General features: G+C 38.4%; 1 protein-coding gene across 2 annotated transcripts; it reads right to left on the bottom strand.

Annotated features, from left to right (window-relative positions):
- Window positions 1-3977: 3977 nt before the first annotated feature.
- LOC145562763 (ferric reduction oxidase 4-like) lies at window positions 3978-12843 on the bottom strand. Of its 2 annotated transcripts, XM_081623132.1 has the most exons (11): window positions 12524-12843; window positions 12382-12436; window positions 11092-11217; window positions 8895-10861; window positions 8680-8779; window positions 8328-8519; window positions 7388-7622; window positions 6566-6893; window positions 6221-6461; window positions 4422-5140; window positions 3978-4307 (listed from the first exon to the last, which is right to left on the bottom strand). In XM_081623132.1, exons 4-11 carry the CDS (start codon window positions 9043-9045, stop codon window positions 4168-4170), a joined length of 2106 nt encoding a protein of 701 aa, XP_081479258.1. In that variant the 5' UTR covers window positions 9046-10861; window positions 11092-11217; window positions 12382-12436; window positions 12524-12843; the 3' UTR covers window positions 3978-4167. The 2 variants fall into 2 exon arrangements, with proteins under 2 accessions (XP_081479258.1, XP_081479259.1); XM_081623133.1 differs by lacking the exon at window positions 11092-11217.
- Between the last annotated feature and the right edge of the window lie 6286 nt (window positions 12844-19129).

The following is a 19129-nucleotide window of genomic DNA, read 5'->3' as shown; positions in this document are numbered from 1 at the left end:
CTAATTGGGTGGGTAGAAGCACCCAATTTGCCTTTAAACGGTCAATTTACCCGTTTACAACTTGCACCGATTTCATAAACTCAAGCCTACCACAGACATTTATGACAACATATAATGATCATATATGGTTCCAAACGGTATTTTATGACCCAAAGATATATCCCCTAGAATCTCAAGACTTTTCGACACCGGGTCCCGAAACCTCTAAAATTGCTCAAAAAGCGTGGATAATAGCCTTTAATTTTGTAAATATTTGACTTTTTTTGGCCCGAAAAAAAAAATGCTGAGATGCTTACCATGGAACCTAATACCCTCGGAGATTCCAATTGGGTGGGTGGAACCATCCAATTTGCCTTTAAGCATTCAATTTACCCGTTTTTGTACACGCCTCTTGTATTGGCTATAAGCTTTCACGGGTCCTTTACATAGCCGAATAATGGTCATATATAGGTCAAAATAATATCATATGACCCCGAGATGCATCCCGTAGTGTTCCGTGAATTTCCGACACCGGATCCCAACACTTCATATTTGGCTACCGTATATCATTTTTTCACCCAACAAGATTGTAATACCCCGTATTTTTATGTACTTTTTATAAAGTATTTAAGTATTAATAAAATATATTGTTAAGGGCTCAAGTATTTTAATTAAATATTTTAAAGGGTTAAAGTATTTTAAGTATAAGGTTTTATAAAAGTAAAATATATTTTGAACCAAACATTTATTAATTATTGGGCATTGTAAATTATTCCTACATACTCTTATTAGAATAACCCATTCCAAAACCCATAACTTAAGCCCTATCCCATAACTTAAGCCCACATTTTTATAAGCCCAAATTCAACCCTACACTCCCTACTCTATAAATACACCATGAATCCCCAAAAATTTCCCACACAAAAAGGTTAGTCTTATTTTCTTTCTCCTTTATTTTATTAATTTGTGGTTTTGATTTTATAGTTTGAAATTAATTTAATTAGTATCAAATTGTATTCTGATGATTAAACTTTATAATTTCAGATTTTATAAATGTCATAATTTTCAGATTTTGTAAATTTTATAACCTAGGGTTTTTAATTATTGAAAATCACGATTTCAGGGTTTTTACGAACAATTGATTTAGGGCTTTTATAGTAATGATGTTTTGAAATTTTGGTGATTATAACTAATGATTACTTTAACTTAATTCCAGATTATTTTGAACACGTAAATTCGTGTTTTAATTTTTAGATTTTCGTTCGTTAATATTAATCCCGTTTTAATCCCGATTAGGTTCTGAACTCATCCGATTTTGATAAAAAAAGTAGTGATTTCCATGTGTAAACAACGTTTTAAGAAAGACTCACTACCTTTAGTAGTGAGCACCACCCTCTCGTGGCCAAATTCAACCTCTAAATATGATTTTCGGGCAGTGTTTGATTTTTAACGAAGTTTTTTATGCTTAAAATTTTATCCTTGAGTTTGATTAATAAAATTAATTATGTTTAAAGTTAATTAAGCATAAATATATGTTTTATTGAAGTTTTAAGAGGTTTTTCATCATATTATATTGTTGGAAATTACGTGGGTTAGTAATATTAATTGTTGTTTTTTTTAGGAAGTGATTATTTCCTAGGAGACTTTTAATTGAGTATTAAAGTAATGTGTTGATAAAGTTTTGAAGGGTTTTTTATTTAATATAAAGTGCTGGAAATAGTTTCTAAGTACTACTTTTGATGTTTTATAAAGAGAGTTTAATCACCCATTAAAAAGAGAGATTATTAGGGGTTTTTAAATAATTTTCAGATTTTTATTAAACTTTAAATTTGCTGTAATTTCATGTATAAGAATATATTTTAAGGTTTTTATGAAGAAAATTTAAAGAACTATATATAAGCCTTTAATTTTAACTAAAGGGAAGGTTTTAAAGTGTTGTTTGATTTGGATTTTGAAGGTTTTAAAGTAAGTTAGTATTGCTGTAAATTTGATTGATTGGGTATTGATTGAGATGTTATTGTTTGGTTTAGGAGAGGAGTTTATTGAAGGTGATTTCTAGATAGTAAAGTGGCATACCAATTCGTTTATTCAAGGTACGTACGAGTTACAAAACCTTGCCTCTAGAAGCATGTTTAGGGATGTATCGCGAACTTAGTATCATGTATAGAGAAGACTGGGAATGATTGTTTGGTTATACATTGTGATTTTCGTATGATGTGCACTATTTTACTTTGAAATATTATTTATGCATTAACTTTTCAAGATGCGCTTAGAGGCAAAGGTATGTGAATATGTGGAATGATTTATTTATTACTCATTTATGATTATTGAAATAGAATGAGTAAAGGAAGAATTCAAGTCTTATGAGACGAGGTTAAGGTTTTGGGGGTGCCTTATGCACTCAAGGTGTTTATACACCGAGGTAGTTAAAGGAACCAATAATGAACATTGCTTGTCACTAATTAATCAAGAAATGAATTGGAAATTTGGTGTACTTGATTGAATGGATATTGGATTGTTTGTATTGTTATGCATATGAGTCATCACCAAGTCTAAACTTGTAAATCACGTAAAGTGCAAGATGGATGAGCAATAAAACTCCGGATTTGTGCACAACTAGAGTAATGACAAATAGGGGTTGGGGTACACGGGGTATTAGCCGTGCACTTTTCTCGAGGCCGTTTGATCTACGAGTCTCTTATTTCAAATAATTTTCAAAAACTAGGAGTTAGGTGAGATCTCATACTAACTACGATCACGGAGTCGCGCCCGTGGTCGTTGGATGTTTATTGATGTTTCCGAAAGGAGGCATGGGGTTTTTCTTTTATTGATGTTCCAAATGGAGCATGGGTTGGACAACCTTGTCTATTGCTTAATCCAATGAATAAAAATGATGAGTTAACTACTTTTAACTAATGGAGTCTTAGTAAATTGATAGTTGAGTCATGTGTTGAGTCTACAAATTAATGATGTGTGTTGATTGATTATTAATAGCATGCTAGGGATTTCTTATTATGTTTCGCAACTTGTATGTACTCAGCTTTGTTGATTGCCTACTTTTGTGTGTGTTTTTCTTTGGTCACGGCCTTCGCCTTTCAATGACCCTGTGACGATCCAATTTTTACACTTGTAATATTGGGGAGCAGATTAACCACAGGTTCTTACACATTCAGCATTCGCATCAAGGTTGTGGGATTTTGAGTGGAGTGTTGGTTACTTTTCACTATTTATTTTGCTATTTACTTTTGAATTCATTAAACTCAATTTCATTTTATACTATTTTAACTAAATTGGGTTTTGAATAAGGGCCTTAATGGTTCCAAGTTGTAAGATTTAATTTAGTTTTGGTTATTGGTTTTGAAACTTATTTATAACTGATTTAGTTTTCCGCTGCTAATTTCTGATATAGCCTTAACGTTTGAACACGTGGCGGTAGCACGCCAGTAATTCTCTTGAATATTGTTCAGGTTACTCCCAGGTTTAAAGAGAGAATTATTGGGGTGTTACAAAGATTATCCATCCAAGTATTTTCATATGTTCCCAAAGAGTCTTAGGAGTCATAAATAATGCCCGAAACCATCTCATTCATCCTTAATCATAATGTCTTAAGGCAAAGTCGACATACCCTAAAAGGACAAAAATATCTCCAAGTATGCCTTATCCTTGGGTGCACATGTCTTGTGCACATGCCACACGCCTCCTTGCACCATCCAACATCCCAACACTTAGGCTTTGTGACTTGTCTTAATCCCTTACTTAGCATTTTTTAGCATAACCGTTAACCCCGTTTTTTAAAATATAGGTGTTTTTAGGGAATAGGCTTGGGGGGAAGGACGAATCGAAGCGACATAGCTAGGGCTGAATCTCGCCTACTATGAAGTGTAAAATGGGTGACTCTGTTTGTATGGCACCAAGTTATGGAGTAATAGACACAATACACAATCAACATATTTATCCAAGTTCTTTTTACAGTTTTTTGAACACCATAAATAATAAAATTTAAACAATAGTCCTACTCCTTTTTTGCAAAGTGCAATGAAAAATCACGCCGTCTTGCCAAACAGCCTTTCAGGTTAAATACAAGTCACGGCTGAGTATATATAACAAGTGAAGCAATCAGATATTACAAGAATGTATGATACGGTAAATGAGCAAAAATATTCAATACATTGTTCCAACGGGATCAGATCACCAGTTAAAGCTAAGGTACTCAAAATGCAGGTTTTTGGCAGCACTACAAGAACAGATCCTTGCAACATCATGTCTCATACCCCTAGGTCCTGAAGCCATGACTCCGACATCTTGTCCTTTGGATTCCGACAATATTTCTGTAAAACACCAACAAAATTAAATCATTAAACTTTCATACAAACTGCTCTAAAAGAAAGCACAACACAATATGAAGCACAACAGGAAAAAAGAGTAGTTAATTCGGTCAGTACTTTTGAGATCAGGCCTTCCTCCGTAGTGCACTTTTGTAGCTTGAACAAGAGACTGATATGGAAGACTCTCCAGTTCCCTATCCCCACCAAGGCCACCATATAACCAAGATCCAGGAGAAGTTACAGGTGTTGGTACTTCAACGTTCATGATCTGTTTAGCTTCTGCTGTGATTTTTCTCTTTTGCAACAGAAAGACAACACTGCTGATGAGAATAATGCAGATACACATCAAAAAGAGATCCCATAGGACCCAAATTGTGAAATTGTATTGGCGGTTAGTTCCTTGATCAATAGGGTAGATATGGTATTGAGTCACCAAAGCCAGAAGAACAAGAAACAGGATGAATGAGGAAACAATAATGAAGCATAGGTGGAGCCATCCATTGGGGCCCAAAACAGAGGTAACGGGCAAATCTGATGGGTTAGGCTTGAACCATTTAGTCTGGACAAGCTTTTGGCTATCTGATTCAGAGGGCTGGTAATCTCTAGTTATGTATGCATGAATTTCAAGTTGGATTTTTGAGAGATCTTCTACAGCATTCCTAGCAGGAAGCAAAAGATCGAGCATGGTGAGCTCAGCTGCATGCTTGAAGGCACAAATGAGCTGAACTCGAGGGACTTGTCCTTTCTGGATATTAGATTGATATATCATCTCACGAATTATGGGTATAAATGGGGTTATCCCACTGCCTCCACTGATCAACACAAGCGATTCATGCCTGGAAACAGGGAAGAGAATTAGTTGAGAAATCACATTAATAATACCCCCAACACTTTCAAAAATTCTAGTCGGTGGCAATGTAAAATAAGGTGAAATGTACACAATCTCACTCCTAGGTAAACACAGTGGCTGTTTACAATTTTACAATAGAAAGACGCACAAATAGTTTAAGAAACCATTTTCCATAATACCCAAAGTCAAATTATAATAAATCTTTTGGGTCACTGCAGGAATAAATACAAGTTCTAAGCACATCTGAACATGTTGGTGAGATTTTATACACTTGGACATAGAGTTAGTAAAGCTAACCTTCACTAAACTTAAACTATGCTTAAAATTATTGTGTCCAGACTGACAGTTGCAGCCTGTTATACTAAATAGGTAAGCTTGATTAGCCAAAATTAGTTAATATTAATAATATCAACTTGTTTGCTTGCTCTACTTGGTAATGACTAAGGTAAGACTGCCTAATTCAGACTTCCTGAACCCACATAAGTGACAAGGTGATAGGCGAGGTTCTTGCACTCCAACAGTGTTGTGTTCCTTAGTACGATACAAAATTGAAGCTATTTTCCCATAGGTCTTTTTGAAACACTTTGTTTTCTGGTCTGAATCAGAAACTCATAAGTTTGCATACACCAGAATTTATGAAATGAATCAGCTTGAATTTTAGCAATATTCTCTCACTAAACAGAATTGGTGATAATCACAGTGGAAATCACCAATTAGAACGTAACCAACATTCAAGAGGCTGGGACTATCCCTAGCCAACATTCCAGAGGTTGGAGCACTACAAAAGTACAAAGTATCTCCATCTTAACAATATTTAACATCCTGATATCTCCTTAATTAGCTCCAACTCTAACAAACTAACTGGCTTCCTTTTCAAGCTTCTTGACAATCTATTTATTATGCAACAACCTAAATTAACCATTCCCCTAATATCTTTTAATAACAGAAATCCATGATATAACAGCAATTGTTCTTGTAGTAAAGTTGTGCGAACATTTTATTATATAGATAAATGGAAAAACAAAAAGACCATGCAAATTAAGAATCTGACAAGTTTGTGCCATACTTTAAAAAGTTGGTCGATGCAGGTCCATGTGGTCCTTCAACAGACACTTCAAGCCTGTCTAGAGAAGATGATGAAAGCTCTTTGTATAGCTTGGTTGTCCAACTCCCTCCACTTTTGAAGACAATGCTGAGCTTATCAGGCTCCATGTTATCATTTGAGGTCACAGTAAAAGGATGCCACTGTAACTTAGAAATTTTGGGCACATTTACAAATAAATTACTAGTGACATTGTATCGCACTCCTGAAAAGAGGGAAAAAGGGAAGTAATTAACCAAATTCTCTCTAACGGCTTACTAAGAAGAGCTCATTCACACATGTTAGACAGATTATCATAAGTCTGATTACCTGGACTCTTGGAAAAGGTCAATTCAATAGTCCCACCAGGAAGAATCCGAGCTAAAATCAGCCGGGCACAAGATCGTGATTGTAGGAACCTTAGGTATCGATCGAGTGCGAAGAGGAATATCCCAGGAACAATCTGCATAGTCCAGGCAACCCCTATGTGTATAACATAAAAGAAGGTTGCCAGAGTATAGAGTTGGTGTGTGTAAAAGAAGACTTCAAATGTCCTCCTCCTAGTGTAAGCAAAACTCGTCACCCACATTACCATCAAAAACACCCATGACATTTCTCCCGCTATGTTCGACACATAGTCTCTGGTCCATTCTAGCATCTGCAAGATAAAAAATTTTATTACTACACACAGCTGAAAATGTAACAGACAATTTGATATATGCTAGAAATACCATTAGGAAGAACAAAGACTGTTCGATTAGGAAAAAAGCTTTCAAAGTGAGTTTTATTATCTATGAAATTACATTCTAAGAACACCAGTTATCAAACTTCATTTCTCTTTGTTTGGTCCTTGATAGAAAGTTAGAAAAGAAAGAAGGGAGATGGAGGGGAACAAAGGAGAAAGGTAAGGGATGAGCAGGAAGATGAAACACCCCTTCCATATAAGGAAGTTATTTTCCACCCCTTGAGTAAATTAAATCCCCCACTTAACAAACCAAAATGGAGAAGATTGGTTTTCCAGGAAAAAGCTTGTCCTTTCAACCAAACACAGCCTTATAATTTTATACAGAAACACAATTTAGTCACCACAATTCTACAAAAGATGGAGACAATAATACGACAAGGGAAATATACAATCACATGCACAAATACCTCAGACATTTGGTTAACCATAGCCCAGTAGATGATGAAGCCAATGCTGTGTAGTGCAGAAGTTATCATGACTACTTGCCCAATCCATACATGATATTTGATGCTTGACTCAAATGTGAGACCAACTAGAGGTAAAATTGAAGATAATCGAGTTACAGGAAAGAAGACAAAGGCCCAGGCAATATTTGATGCATAACCAATTCGCAATGACGCACTTCGGAACTGCAACTGCCACCTGTGGAAACATTTAATAATATTTTAAAGAAGATAAACTTTTCAGTTTCTTAGCAATGCAACAAGAATATTCCTCTTCTATATTGAATCACTTTAGGCCTCTAGCAAACCAGGATGCTTTTTTTTTTTTTTTTTTTTTTTTTTGGGGGGGGGGGGGGGGGGGGGAAGCGTAATATTGGAAATATAGGATGAAAAGTAGAAGCAGCCAGAAGTTCAGTACTGTAGAAAGCGACAGTAATGTGAACAACTGCAGTAATGCCTATCAAAATAGCATCAAGAAAGCCTAACAGCAGATAGAGAGCCAATAATAAAATAACAGGAGGAATTATAAGGTAATAACTATATATATGTAAATCCTTCATATGAACTTTTCCACCGAGAAAAATAGGGGGCTTCAAGTAAGTGATCAAACCACGCAGATGTTATATCAGAATTCAGAGCATTGTTTCTGCCAATGATTACCAAAGCTTTATAAATAAGCTTTATTCTTCATTTCTTGATATTCTGTTTATGTTCAACAGCCACAACACTACCACTTTAACAGTGTGAAATATGCTTATGCAATTTCCAGGGAATTTTTATATTTTGAGTCCTGCAGTAGCACTTTTGTTTAATGATAGATAACTACAGCATATAAATAGTGTACATATATTCATGTTGAGGAGATTGGAGTTTTTGAAGGAAGATATGAAGAAGTTCTACTTACGGTTTTTGATTCTCTTGGCCACTCATCATGAATGGATGCTTGACACTGACATAAAAGTAGTTGCCAAATTGCCAACATACAAGTGCAAAACCCATAATTAAAAAGATGAGCTCCATTGATGTGACAACCCCTAGAGGTCCCAGTACAAGCAGTGGGCGTCTCAAGGAGGTGAGATGCTGCTGAGTTGAAGACCTGCAACAAAATTATCACAAAGCATACAAGACTAAATAATTTGAAAGTAAAGAGCCAAAACTAATTAGAACTCATCAGGATTGTTGATATTATGCGTCAATAAGCAGGTAGTAAATATATTAAAAGAAATGCTATGCGAAACAAGAAATGGAGAGAAAACCTTTTTGAGGAGGCCTCCGTTTTGTTTCTAATATGAAGATAGATGCACCCAAGGACCGATATTAACATCATGGGAAACGTAAGCAGGAAAAGATATATTCCTGAAAATTTTAAAGGCAATGTGATTATTTACTGATAACCTGAACCCAACACCCCAAAAGGGTGAGAAAAGAAAAGGAAGAAGAAATTCATTAATGGGAAAGAGAGAATGGAAACCTTGCCCCCCAATATATGATGGATTAAACACCTTTGATAACTTGGGAGTTGAATCATATTTAAAAAATTCCATGGGCAACACAATCCACACCACCATCCACCCAAGGAACAACAGAAGACATATTAACTTCAGCAACACGAGGCAGTTCATTTTCTTTAATATATTCAGAAGATTGATTTTCAGATGGAGAATGCTGACTTAGAAGGTCGTACATATAAATAACAATAGTGAACCAGTTAAAAATCTAGCAGATCTTGATAACTAAAATGGCATGTTTCATGCAGCTTTAGACCTAAAAGCATAAGAAACTATATTCCATAACAGATATAATAATTGAAATAAAAGTTCTAATATTGACAAGTAATTGTTTAAAAAATTATTTTATTGTATAAAGTCAAAAGGTTTAAACCTACATGAAAACTCCCATCTGAAAGAAGGAAACAAGCAGTTAAAAGTTATAATATAAGGGAGTATAATGTGGATGTGCTATAGTAAGAAACTGCTAGTATCTGGATCACATGAATACACAATGTCAGACCCAGCTTTAGTAAATTTTATATTAAGTTGGAGGTATTAATTGTCGCTGTTATTATTGTTTATTACTTTGTGTTGGACTGGCAGGAGATTATATCTCATGATGAATAATGTAATTGTAGTTATGGCCTTATGGGAATCAACTTCCAATAGTTAATACAGTTGACTAATTTCTCTGGTGCGAGTGCAAATGTACTACACAGATATAGTAACGTACTACAGTACTACATAACTACATATAGCACACTCCTGGATGATTTTACAGAAAACTATACTCTATCTTTCCTCAGAAAATGACCCAGTAACGAATTTCCCAGATCCAGATTCCCTTATAAGATGACTTGATATTAGAAGCTTAACTAGTTAAGCCTTTCAAATCATTCAAGCATACATATTGACCAAGTCCAAAACCCTTTGAAATGAGTAAATTATCAGTTGACTTTAAGAAAAATTTATCAGAAGATTAAGGCCAGCACTATTATAATTATTTGTCAATATCAGTTACGAGTCTTATGACAATATGAGATCAAGCACAAATATGTCTATAAAATCACTAGACTAAATATATTACGTAGTAAATGAGCAATAATTGATACCAAATAAGCTCAGAAAACCATACCCACAAATAAGTCACAAAAAACGGATGACCTAATGATCAAGTTTGAATCAGTAACAAAGAAGTATATCAGAATTTCTTCCTTCTATATTATATAGCACATCAAAACTAGAAAATTTTTACAGTGCCTCCTGTGAATATTAATTGTTAGAACATATAGCATTTAGAACAACTGATAGATCATACTCAGGATCAGACTTCCAATTTTGAGCAATCCTTCCCTGAAAAGTTTTAAGTGAGTTCTCAATCTTCTTTGAGATGGAAATCTTCACAATCCCTGTCACATGTATTAGAAAACACAACACAGCTCGAGCCGCAAAATTAAATTCCTACTGACAAAATAATCAATTGAAAATATACATATGTTTCAAAATACTTGCAACCAAGCTCCTTGGCACACAATTTAAGAAAAAGGGGACAGAAGGTGAATGGAAAAATGAAATAAGTAATTCATAGCCTTTATAACCCAACCCAGCCCTCTTACAGGTGCTTGAGGTATTCCAACTAATTTGTCAATTTACCTTACTTTTCTCATTCTTATATTGCTTGTTAAGGAGTTTGGTTGCAAGTATTTCGAAATGAAAGAAGTCAATAAGTATTCAAAAATAAACTAATAATAAAGAAAGAAGGCTCACCTTCTACCATGGAAACTAACTTATAGAGGACAAGTTCTCGAATTGTTAGTTTGCTACACAGGCCAATACCTATTTTTTTTTTTTTTTAAAGGGGGTGGGGTGGTCTTTGTCAAAGGCAGATGATTTTGATTCCATGTTAACTTTTGCAGGATATTCAACATCAATATAATCAGGTGACAATCTGCAATTCAAGCAATTTTCGAATTTGTGAATATAAATGTGCTTAAGGACCATTAAACCAGCACCACTAGCAACAAAATTTGCAACAGATATGCCAAAAATGCCAACAAGAATGCCAGGAAAGATCAAAGAATCCCACATTTTGGCTTTGGTCATTCCTAAAGCTATAGTAGGGCCTCCAATATTAGCATTGTGAGCCAAAATTAACAGCTTCCAGTCAAAGTGAAATACCTTCCCTAGACCTAAAACGATGGCCAGATAAACTGTAACTTGTACAAATGCATCCAAGAAAATACTTGGCTCGGTGCTAATAACACTCCAGATATTTCCACTCGCACCAATCACAACGAAGAACACCTATTATTGCATTAAAAATATAGGTCAATTCTGAAATGTCAAATTAATGTATTCAAGTTATATACAAGCCCACAAGTAAGAACTAAAAAACTTAAGTCTTTCCATAATAAAAACAAGCCCAATACGGAAAGCAAATAAGTGGAATAGACTAATTACTAATATTACAGTGTAGCAAGCAGGAGAAATTTTAAAATGTCTTGGCAAATCTGTCCAGGATTTTAATTTTCAAAATCTTTAAGCTAAGTCAGTAGATTAAGAAACCCCTCCAACAATATTTGCTAGTACAGAAAAGCATACAAACCAAGTTTGGAGAGAGCGTGTGGTAAGGTGGACTATCTACATTGCAAGAAAGAGGGCGCAGATCAATGGCTCAAAACTTGTGAAAAATGTAATAATAGCACCCATATGTTTTTGCCGGAATTCAACATACAGTGTTAAGCTTACTTTTGACAATTTCGAAAGGAAAGAGGTTCAAGTGTTTCCCAAGAACCTCATAAGACTCCGAGAGGCCATTTGGGTGGTTGGAACCATCCACTTTGCCTTGTCAATTTAGTTGGTTACATACATGTCTCCCTTCATTGACTAAGGCAACCATAGGCCTTTATGTGACCAATTGGTGGCCTTATATGGCTCTTAACAATATGATTTGACCCTGGATCCATCCCTTAACATCACTTGAATTTTCAACATCGGGTCTCAAAACCTACGAAAATGGGTTGATTTCATGTGAAAATTATTTCTAACTCGTCAAGGTTATGAATTTTCAACATTAGGTCCCAAAATCTTCTAAAGTCTCCAATCTGTTAATTTACCCTCTTTTTTTTACACTCTCTCTCACTTTATCCATCTTTTTATCTTTTACTTAATTACACACACTCGCTACATCTGACATTTTCTTTCAAATTGCTTAATTTGTGCGCAAAACGCAAATACAAAGAACATTAAGAAACAAAAGTAGTATTTTGATATACATGCAGTCGGAATTCGATCTCAAGTCTTAAATTAAATTAAGTCAACCTCCACAATATCCACATTATAATGTATTATTTAAAATTAGGATAACCAAAATCAGCAAGGCAATATTTAATGTCAACTTCAAAGAAATCTTAATTAAAAAAAATAATACAACCAAATCATTGAAAAGTGTAAAAGAGAATTAATTACCAAAAACTAAAAGCTCCAGTTCAAAGAAGAACAGACCATAGCCCCCGGTGATCATCTGGCGAAATGATAGGGTAATTGAATTTAAATTGCGATTTAATTCTAAAGAAAAGCGCCGAATTTCAAATTGTAGTTAAGAAATTACCACCATACGAAGAAGAAGCTGCAACAATGTCGGAAGTATGAAATTGAAGTTTAGACGATAAGAGAATTGAGGTATGGAGATTGAATGTTGGTTTTGGAGGTTCGAGGAGAGAGAAAATGTGGTGACTGACGCCATTAATATGGTGATGTGCTGATACCGGAGAGTCGACGGCCTTTCTATTCTAGGGAGAAAATAGGGACGGAAATACTTTCACAGTTTCACAAGCTCCAATCAATTCTGAACAATTCATTTCAGCTCTATTCATTTCAGTAAATCACAACATGTCCTTAGAGTATAAGATATTAAGGTTAAAGGAAAGTTGTTTTTACAGAAAGCAAATGACATAACAAAAATATGATTCTAGGTAGGGCTATACAAAACTCCAAACTGATTTAAAATTTATTGGAATGGAAACCGGATTCATGAACATTAGTGGACTAAAGTTTGGATTGACATTTTAAACTCCTACTTGGCTAGAATCTCTCACAGAGTCACAGGTCAACCTATCCCGAATTAAAACTTAAAATGCAAGTACAAGTTTATAAAATTGCAAGTAATTAGATTTAGGTCAGCTCATATAGTACAAGTTGTTAGTATATATTTCCCCCATTTCTTTTTAATTGACACGTTTCTTTAGTCACGTTTGTCAATGCACAAATTAAATTATTAATATCTTTAATTACTGATAAGCAAAAAATTATAAAAAGTTGATATTATGAAAATATACATTGTGACAAATCTAACAAGATCCCACTTGATTATATTTTTCCATGCATATAAATCACAAAATATGGTCAAAGAGAAGTGTGTAAATAATGCTAAAGTCAAAACGTGTCAACTAATAAAAAACGGAGGTAGTATATTTAACAAAAAAAAAATTAAGATTTTATTTATGCTTAAGAAGCCGGAGTGATGCTTTGATGAAATGAATTACGAAGGTCAAGCCAAAGAGGGCATGTTCCTTGCATTACCTATTAAGTCAATTTTAATGCCACGGTGTCACGGTCCGAATAATCTGAGACCGGATCGTGCGGCGCGCTCTTGTCTATTGATGGCAAGGACGCAAGCCTAAAGCGGGAAAGGTTCGTGAGCACACAGCAACACGGACCAAGGGTATCTCAAGGAAGCACTCGTCAACCACGGGTGCGAAGTCGGGGCTTGTGGCGGCCGATGCTTCAAAGCGGGCACAAGCGGAACCGACGAAATGGGGGCGTCTTTTGGAGGTTTCTTGGTTTGGAGGGGGATGCTTTAAAACAAGGTAAGCACAATATCTATAAAGGCTTAAAATAACACACAAGTCTTAAAGCAATGGCAATGGGGTAAGGAGCTATGATTCAATAACCAATCACTCCTTAAAGAGCTTTATATTGATTGCATAGAGAAATACAAGTGAACACTGGAACTACAGTAACACAATAATACTCCCTAGAGTCTAGAAAATAAAAAGAAAGGACTTAGAAGGTAAAACCTAAGGAAAATACAAGGAAAAGGAAGGGGGTACATAGAAAAAGAGGCGGATTCTAACATCCTCCCCCACTTGAGGTGTCGACGACCTCGTCGACTTACAAAGCAAAACATAAAAGACTAATCTTCTGTTGCAGGTGTTGTCCTCGTCCTCGTTCTGATGTTGGTGCGATTGCTGGTGTTGCGGTTGTTGTCCTCTTGATCTGGATGATAGGGCTTGAGACGACTGACGTGGAAGACAGGGTGTATCTTCATCCACCCTGGGGGTTCAACCTTGTATGCGTTCTTCCCAATCCGTTTAGTAATGCGGATGGGGCCTTCATATTTCCTGATTAGACGACAATCTTTCCCTCTGAGGAACTTCAGCTGTTCCGGTAGGACCTTCACCATTACCATGTCCCCAACATCAAACTCTTGTGGCCTTCTGTTCTGATTGGCCCATTTCTTCATTCTTCTTGCTGCCCGCTCTAGGTAAGCGCGAACAACTTCCATGTTCTGTTGCCACTCTTCCTTGAATTCCCGGGCTTCGCGGCTTCTCCCTTCTTCTGACGTTGTTATGGTGTGAGGTAAAAGAGGTTATTGGCCTATCACCAACTCAAACGGACTTCTGTTGGAAGCGGAGCTCTTTTGGGCGTTGAAGCAGAGTTGAGCGACGTCAAGGAGTTTCACCCAGTCTTTCTGATTGGCGCTGACGAAATGCCTCAAGTATTCCTCTAAGAGCCCGTTGAATCTCTCTGTTTGCCCGTTGGATTGGGGGTGGTGACTTGAAAACATGTTTAAGTTCGACCCCATTAGCTTGAATAACTCTGTCCAAAATATGCTCGTAAATCTGGTATCTCTGTCGCTGACGATGCTTTGAGGCAACCCCCAATACTTCACAATGTGTTTGAAAAACAGCGTCACTGTCTCTTCAGCGCCGCAAGCCTTCTGCACGGGGACGAAGGTAGCATACTTCGAGAACATGTCGATCACCATCATCACAACTGAATATTGATCCACCTTAGGTAGACCACTAATAAAATCCATAGACACACTCTCCCACGGACGTGCTGGAACGGGCAGAGGGTCTAACAGACTTCCAGGTTTCTGACGATCAACTTTGTCTTGTTGGCAAACTAAGCAAGTTCGGGTGTAGTTGATGACGTCCTCCTTCATTGCTGGCCAATAATAACCCATAGACAGCAAGCTTAAGGTCCTCTTCCAGCCGGGGTGTCCAGCCCATAGGGTATCATGGCATTCTTTCAGGAGCATCCTCCGCAGGCCTCCCGCTTTTGGTATGAACAACTTGTTTCCTTTGGTGTAGATGAGATCCCCGTCCATCCAAAAACGTCTTGTCTTCCCGTTTTCAATCAATCCCTTGATGGTGCTCGTCATGGGGTCTTCGGATAGGTGTTGCTTGACCTGATCTTTTACCGAGGTAGAAACATTGCTGGCGGCTAGAGGGGACAACATCCGTAGTGCAGCCAAGTCAGATCGTCGACTCAAAGCATCTGTTACCCGATTACTGGCTCCTGTTCTATAGGTGAACTCCACATCGAAATCAGCGAGCACTTCCTGCCATCGTGCTTGCTTTCCTGTTAGCTTCGGTTGGGTAAGGAAGTGTCTTGCTGCGGTATTGTCGGTGCGAACAAGGAACTTGGATCCCAGCAGATAGTGCCTCCACCCTCTCAAGCAGTGGACGATAGCCAGTAACTCCTTTTCTTGAGCAGCATATCTTTTCTCGGCTCCACTCAGCTTCCGGCTCTCGTAAGCTACTAGGTGGCCTTCCTGCAGAAGGACCCCACCTAGCGCAAAGTCTGATGCATCGGTCTCAACTTCGAATGGTTTGTTGGTGTTTGGAAAGGTTAGGACAGGCTCTCTCGTCACCACTTCCTTAAGCTTGAGAAAAGCTCCCTGCTGCTCGTCTGCCCAACTTCATTTCTGATCCTTCTTCAACAAGTCTGTGAGGGGGCTCGCAATTGCCGAATATCCTTGAATGAAACGGCGGTAGTAGTTAGCTAGCCCCAAGAACGATATTAATTCTGAAACATTCTTCGGAGCCTGCCAGTCGTTGATGGCTTTGATTTTCTTTGAATCCATTCTAATGCGACCTCTGCCTACCAGGTGTCCGAGAAAGCCCACTTCTTTCTGAGCGAAAGCGCATTTCTCCCGCTTCACGAACAAATGATGTTCCCTTAATTTCAATAATACCTTCCTCAAGTACTCCAGGTGGTCTTCAAGGGTGCGGCTAAAGATCACAATGTCGTCTAAGTATACCACTACAAACTTATCAAGGTACTCGTGGAATACTTGGTTCATCAACGTGCAGAATGTTGCTGGAGCGTTTGTCAGTCCAAACGGCATAACTAACCACTCGAAAGCTCCATATCTGGTGACGCAAGCCGTCTTCTGTTCGTCTCCTTGGGCAATCCGAACTTGATGATAGCCCGACCGAAGATCAAGTTTGGTGAAGTAGACAGCATCACCCAATTGGTCGAATAAGTCGGCCACCAAAGGTATGGGGTAGTGATTCCTCACTATCAGTTTGTTTAAGGCTCGATAATCGATGCATAATCTCAAACTCCCATCTTATTTCTTCTGAAAGAGAACTGGTGCTCCATATGGTGCCTTAGAAGGTCGGATGAACCCAGATTGGAGTAACTCATCAAGCTGTCTGCGCAGTTCCGCTAACTCGGGAGGTGCCATTCAGTAGGGGCTTCGCGCGGGAGGTCTAGCTCTTGGCACCAACTCTATGGTATGATCGATGGCTCTCCGAGGAGGGAGTGTTTTCGGCAGCTCCTTAGGAAGAAAGTCAGAAAATTCTTCGAGCAATCCCTTCATGGCAGGAGGGAGGTCAGTCTATATCTCATCTTCCTTCGGCGAGAGAGTAGCAAGGAATGTTGGCTCATTTCTCTTCATTCCCTTCTTGAGTTACATTGCGGACAAGAGAGGGCCTTTCTTACATTCCCCCGTTTTGCCCGGCGAGCACGTTCGCAAGAGACAAGGATGGTTGCCGGCAACAAGTAGGGAGCCCAGGTGGGGCATTGGGACAGCTTTGTTGACACGGAGGAAATCCATTCCCAATACCATCTTGAAGTCATCCATCGGTGCCACTGTGAAATCGAAAGTGCCATTCCATTCCCCAATCTTGACTTGAACATTCTTGGTGATACCGTGGATAGGTTGAGCTTCTGCGTTGACAGACTTAATGCGGCCTCCGCCTCGTATCATTTTCAACCCCAACTGGCTAGCAATCTCCCTGGTAACAAAGTTGTGGGTGGCTCCAGTGTCAACCATAGCTTTGACCCTTTTCCCATTGATCAATACTTCCACGTACATCAGTTCCGACGCGTCTGCTCCCATGGAGTACATGAACCGTATTGAGCTTAGTCTCGAGGTTTTTCCTTCGTCGTTCTCCGCCTCTTCCCTGCTCTCTACTTTCTCCTGTTCGAATGACAACGAGGAGAGTTTCTTCTGAAGGTTATCAATTTCTCCTTTGTGGCGACACTCAAACCATTTGTGAGGCCCGCGACAAAGGATACAAGTGAGGGGCTTATTCCATGAGGTGGAGCTTGAGGTCGCACCTCTGTTAGACGACGCGGACGCTCCACTCCTTCGAGGATCATCTCCCCCACTCTTGTACCTATTCCCCATGCTATTCGAACTGACTTGGAAGTTCCCCCTGTTACTCTTTGGGGTACTGGATGTTGACCCACTAGCTCCTTTCTTCTGATTCAGTCCCTTGTCCGACGAGTAGTCCATCAACCTTTCAGCTGCGGCTATGGCCCCCGACAAGGTGTCTATCTTCTAGCGCCAAATCTCTCTCTGGGCCCAATCCTTCAAGCCTCGTACAAAATTAAATAGGCGATCCTTCTCGGACATGTCATGGATCTCTAGCATGCACGCGGAATATTCCTTTACATACTCCCGAATAGAGGTCTTGTGTTGTAAGGTGGCCAACTTCGTACGAGCCACGAACTCCGTGTTCTCTGGATAAAATTGAGCTATCAGCTCCTTTTTTAAATCCTCCCAAGTATCTACCGACGTCCTATTTGCTTGTATGTTAGCGTACTTAGTTCGCCACCAAAGTTTCGCATCGTCCACCAAGTACATTGTGGCCGTGTCGACCTTAAGATCATCTTCCAATTGGCATATGCGGAAGTATTGTTCCATATCGAAGATGAAGTTATCGACTTCCTTTGAGTCTCTTGTGCCATTAAAGGTTCGAGGTTTGGGAGGTTTTATCTTACTCCCACTTCCCCCGAGTCCTCTTTGGGCACGCATCAGGGTAGCACATTTGTCTTGAGCCTCGTCCGCTACTCCTTGAACGAAATTGAGCTGCTCCGTCAACCCATCAACCGTTGACTCCAGCTTTTCTATTTGCTCCGCTTGTTTTATTACTATATCTTCGAGCTTAGGTACTCTTTCTTCGAGTATAGCCCAAAATTCCGATTTGCCTTCTAGCCAGGCAATTCTCTCTTCCCACGTATCAGCATGTTCAGGCATCACCATGCTGGACGACTTTAGAATGAGCCGGCTCTGATACCAACTGTCACGGTCCGAATAATTTGACACCGGATCGTGCGGCGCGCTCTTGTATATTGATGGCAAGGATGCAAGCCTAAAGCGGGAAAGGTTCGTGAGCACACAACAACACGGACCAAGGGTATCTCAAGGAAGCACTCGTCAACCACGGGTGCGAAGTCGGGGCTTGTGACGGCCGATGCTTCAAAGCGGGCGCAAGCGGAACCGACGAAATGGGGGCGTCTTTTGGAGGTTTCTTGGTTTGGAGGGGGATGCTTTAAAACAAGGTAAGCACAATATCTATAAAGGCTTAAAATAACACACAAGTCTTAAAGCAATGGCAATGGGGTAAGGAGCTATGATTCAATAACCAATCACTCCTTAAAGAGCTTTATATTGATTACATAGAGAAATACAAGTGAACACTGGAACTACAGTAACACAATAATACTCCCTAGAGTCTAGAAAATAAAAGGAAAGGACTTAGAAGGTAAAACCTAAGGAAAATACAAGAAAAAGGAAAGGGGTACATAGAAAAAGAGGCGGATTCTAACACACGGCCTCTTCAGCAGACTGATATTATATATAGCATGATGACTGTTATCTTTGTTCTCAAGCCTACTATAGTTTAGCATACTA

The sequence above is a fragment of the Chenopodium album genome, chromosome 10 (genome assembly GCF_948465745.1).
Source record: "Chenopodium album chromosome 10, dcCheAlbu1.1, whole genome shotgun sequence".
Lineage (NCBI taxonomy): Eukaryota > Viridiplantae > Streptophyta > Magnoliopsida > Caryophyllales > Amaranthaceae > Chenopodium > Chenopodium album.
Note: the sequence above shows the minus strand (reverse complement) of the source record. Positions and strands in the feature narration are given on the sequence as shown.

Excerpts from the sequence above, each read along its gene's own strand:
- LOC145562763 (XM_081623132.1), bottom strand. The coding sequence starts at position 9,045 with ATGAACTGCCTCGTGTTGCTGAAGTTAATATGTCTTCTGTTGTTCCTT. Across the intron at positions 6,462-6,565 it reads GACCTTTTCCAAGAGTCCAG|GAGTGCGATACAATGTCACT; the intron begins GTAATCAGACTT and ends CCCTCTTTTCAG. Across the intron at positions 5,141-6,220 it reads GCATCGACCAACTTTTTAAA|GCATGAATCGCTTGTGTTGA; the intron begins GTATGGCACAAA and ends CCCTGTTTCCAG.